Source organism: Pinus tabuliformis, chromosome X (assembly GCF_031772625.1).
Source record: "Pinus tabuliformis cultivar Carrire ecotype Pingquan chromosome X, CPIR1, whole genome shotgun sequence".
Lineage (NCBI taxonomy): Eukaryota > Viridiplantae > Streptophyta > Pinopsida > Pinales > Pinaceae > Pinus > Pinus tabuliformis.
The window spans coordinates 1,735,121,271-1,735,125,652 of NC_142308.1; the positions used below are offsets into that span (position 1 = coordinate 1,735,121,271).

At 36.6% G+C, this 4,382-nt stretch overlaps 1 protein-coding gene across 1 annotated transcript; it reads left to right on the forward strand.

The window, feature by feature from the left end:
• The first annotated feature begins 3,047 nt into the window (after window positions 1-3,047).
• Window positions 3,048-3,990, forward strand: LOC149146729 (uncharacterized). Its single transcript, XM_089447433.1, has one exon. It carries the CDS (start codon window positions 3,182-3,184, stop codon window positions 3,704-3,706), a length of 525 nt encoding a protein of 174 aa, XP_089303559.1. The 5' UTR covers window positions 3,048-3,181; the 3' UTR covers window positions 3,707-3,990.
• Window positions 3,991-4,382: the final 392 nt, after the last annotated feature.

The window sequence follows — 4,382 nt, forward strand, 5'->3', positions numbered from 1 at the left end:
CGTTGTAGTAGCAATATTGTTAAAATATAATTTTGATATGTATATAACAGAGGTATATTTGGGGAAGGGATTATATGGGAAGAGTGTATACGAGGGAGGTATTATTTAAGGGAGGAGTGGTTCGCTAGAGCGGTTTGGTAACAAGCTCACGGAGGGAGGTTTAGGGACAACGGGCAACGTAATATATATGAAAACTTTGGGAACAACGTTATCTTTATATATATATATATATATATATGCAACGTTAACTTTGGGGACAACGTTATATAGTGGATGTATAAGACCAACGTTATATATCAGTTATATTGTAACCAATGTATCGTGTGGAGTGGTATTGCAGTGAATTGGTGGTTGGGAGGTGGAGCAGGGAAGGGATCAATGGTAGAGCGTATGTACCACAATGTATGTATGGGGTGTTGTATGGAGGAGCGCGGGATATAAAAACCAGGAAGAGCGCACAACAAATGGGAGCAGATTATTAAAAAAATAGTGGAGTGGGTTGGTAATGGACCTGCAATTAAAAAAACCATATGCAGTTATATATGGTATGGAGATATCGGTGGTGCGATGGTATTACAATGGACCAGAGTCACAACAGGAAGAGTGGTATGGGGAGAGGGGATTTAAAATCGAGAGTCACAACTTCCAGCATTGGAGTGGTGTTGAAGGCATGCAGACTTCGAGTTACCTATTTTTTTTCTTTTTTTTTTTTACTGAGACAATACACACGATCGGGAGGACCAGGACAACTTTTGTTGTGTTTGGGCGTTCGAGAGGTATTAACTATGCGTAATGCATACACCAGGTAACAAACACCCGTATATAAAACAATAACGCAATACAACCTTCAAAGACTTGTCAACAACATTCACGGTGTTTTAAAAAAACATTCAAGGCACAACACATATACTTGGACCTTCACATACGAACAGTTGAAACCATTGTGTCGAGGTAAGGTAACGCTGAAACTCGCCACACCAACCACATCATATCTCATAAAATCCCACATTGTTCCATTCCTTTCAAACCGGAGGCAACAATTTGTAATGCTTCAACCCAATCTCCACATTGGTCTTCAAACACGCCATCACAGAAAACACAAAACCGACGAATATGCGCATAAGGGAGCCAGGGAGTGAGAATCACTCCAACGCTGAGGATGATAGGAATTTGGCAGATTGCAAAAAATGGTAGAAGGGAGTTACAAGGGCAGGAAAACTAAAAAAGGAGTTGGCTCTGATACCATGTCAGGCCAAGAGGTAACTCCTCAAATGAATTGTGTTTCTTCATTAAGATTGCTCATAGTTATATACAAGGAGGGAGAGACTCTTTGGCTTCACCTCCCAGTGTCTCTTCATTTTCCTATTCTCCATTATTTACTATTTACATTATTTACAAATGTTTACCCAATCCCAATGATTAGGTGTCAATATTTTTTATTGTTATCCTTATTCTCCAAAATAATAAACATAAAATTAATAACTATAATTATAATTAATTATAAATAATAATTAAACTAGCCTAGATCCATGTTAACTCCTTATCTACCAAGTGTCGAGAGTGATCAAATCTCTTGAGATGCACACCATTTTAGAGTGAAAAGAGATTTGATCTCTTTAGGCACTTGGTAGAGTGATCAAATCTCTTGAGATGCAAACCTCTTTTAAAGTGAAAAGAGATTTGATCCCTCCAGACACTTGGTAGATCTCGAGCTAAGATGGATCTAGACTTGTAATAATAATAATTGTTTTGTGTCCAATATGATAGAGTTGTTGTAATGTCATGTTTAATATTTTGACTTAGTCAAATTACATAAAAATAAAATAAAATAAATAATTATAGTTATCAATCAAACATTTTGATTGAGTCAAATTACATAAGACTAACAACACAAATAAAATAAAATTAATAATTATAATTATTTGTATTTATATTTATAATTAATAATTAAGCCAACCTAGATCCATCTTAACTGCGCATCTACCAAGCAAATGCAAACCTTGTTTAGAGTGAAAAGAGATTTGATACCTTCAGACACTTAGTAGATCATGTTTAATATTTTGACTTGGTCAAATTAATAATTAAGCCAACCTAGATCCATCTTAACTACGCATCTACCAAGCAAATGCAAACCTTGTTTAGAGTGAAAAGAGATTTGATACCTTCAGACACTTAATAGATCATGTTTAATATTTTGACTTGGTCAAATTATATAAAAATAAAATAAAATAAACAATTATAGTTATCAATCAAACATTTTGACTCAGTCAAATTACATAAGACTAACGATACAAATAAAATAAAATTAATAATTATAATTATAATTATTTGTATTTATATTTATAATTAATAATTAAGCCAACCTAGATCCATCTTAACTGAGCATCTACCTAGCAAATGCAAACTTTATTTAGAGCGAAAAGAGATTTGATACCTCTAGACGCTTAATAGATCTAGGATTAAGATATATCTAGGCTAGTTTAAAATAGATCTATCTTAACTCGAGATCTACCAAACATCCAAGATATCAAATCTCTTTTCACTCTAAATAAAATTTACATTTACTTAATAAATATCAAATTAAAATAAATCTAAATTGACCTAATTAATTATAATTTAATTATTTTTTATAATTTTTATATTTTATCATATGTATTATAAAAATAAATATATTAATATTTATCAACAACATTTATCCATTATTTAATTTATATAACTACCATAATTCCATATCTTCTGCCCACTACGCCTTTGATTTTCAAACCATTACATTAATCCTTTATTGCTAGATTATAGGTCGGCCCCAGGTGATTATAGGTCGGCCCCAGGTCCACACTACTCTTTTATTTGTAAATTGTGGGTCCACACTCGAACCGTCAACCGTCCTAACAAAATATCTCCCGCGAATTAGGTTTTTTTGGCCTATAATCTTTCCGGGATAAGCGAAAGACGATTATATTTGAGTAATAATCCGGAAAAAACGGCACGTTCCGCGAAGTTTCCACCTCAGCCATGGCACGCTTCCTTCCATCTCGATCGTGTCAGCTGGCGGAACTGAGTACTATGTAACAGCTGAGTCCTCTTTCGTTCACGCGTGAGCCACCATTTCCAGTATTCGAAAAAAAATCCCAATTCCTGACGCTCCAGCGCTTAAGCTACCATTTCCAGTCTTATCCTTAAAATGACCCAACGCACAACGTTCGAATCTCTCGATCAAATGTGGCCTCCCCCGATCGACAAATCGAATCCATCCGACGAGATGGATGTTGAGCGCCCTCGCCATTCCACGATCGCAGGGATTCTCTTCTGCTGTTACCATGGGGCAGACGACGAACGCTCACTCCTTCGGACCTCCTGGTTTCATAAGGTCAAGCGATCGAATCCTGGGGCAGATCCGTCTGACGGGGATCCTTACAATTGGTGGCGCAAGGGCTGGAACAGTGTCAGGCGTGCTGGAGAATGGTCGGAATCCATAGTGGAGGATGCCAGTGGCTGCTGCAACGGACCCAAATTGAAAAACTTTGCCCGCAGGGTAAAGAACGACGGAAAAACGATATGCACTTCACGGCCGTCGAGGTTTGGGTACGATCCTCTGAGTTACGAGCTCAATTTCGACCAGGGGACTCGGAAAATTGAGGATTATGAGAAGCAGGGTATGCCTTTGAATGCCCTAAAGCCAGTGGAGTCTCAGGGCAATCACGAATGAAACCTGACAAACCCTAAGAAAACCCCTAGAGCATGCCCTGCAGAAAGGGAATTTTTTTTGAGGCCGGCGGTCTTTCTGTGGATTCGAGCTTGAAACGCCCGCGTATGAATAGTTTTATGGGTTCACCGCTCTTTGTATCACTACAAGTATTTTCTAGTAGATGTAGTATTTGTATTGGAAGTATTATAGTTTGAACAGCTTTCTATAGTTTCTTGGTATATGAAAAAAATGTGTGAACACTTTAATTGGTCTTGAATGCTCAATATACTGCTTTGATTGTCTGATTTTGTGGTTTTACTGCTCATGCGTATTGATTACATCACGATTTCTGAAAAGTATTATTTTGTAATGTAATTTATTTTTCTCTTCTGCGATGTCCACACAATGATAGATCGTGGGTATAGTATTTTACTTTTAGGCAGCTTAGAATCAGATATTTTAAGTTTCATTGCTGAATCCTGGAAACTGTTTTCGGCAGGGTAACTTCTTTTTGGTTTCCAAAATGTTTCTGATTTTCTGAAACCATTTGTGAAACGGATCATACGGTACGTGGAAACTGCTATAAGCCGATTCTAGAAACTTTTGTGCCATTTTCTTGAACAATTTAAAGGAAATATTCAAAAGCCTTAAAGTTTGCTCTTCTTAAAATGAAAAATAAAAGGCATCTGAAATAGAG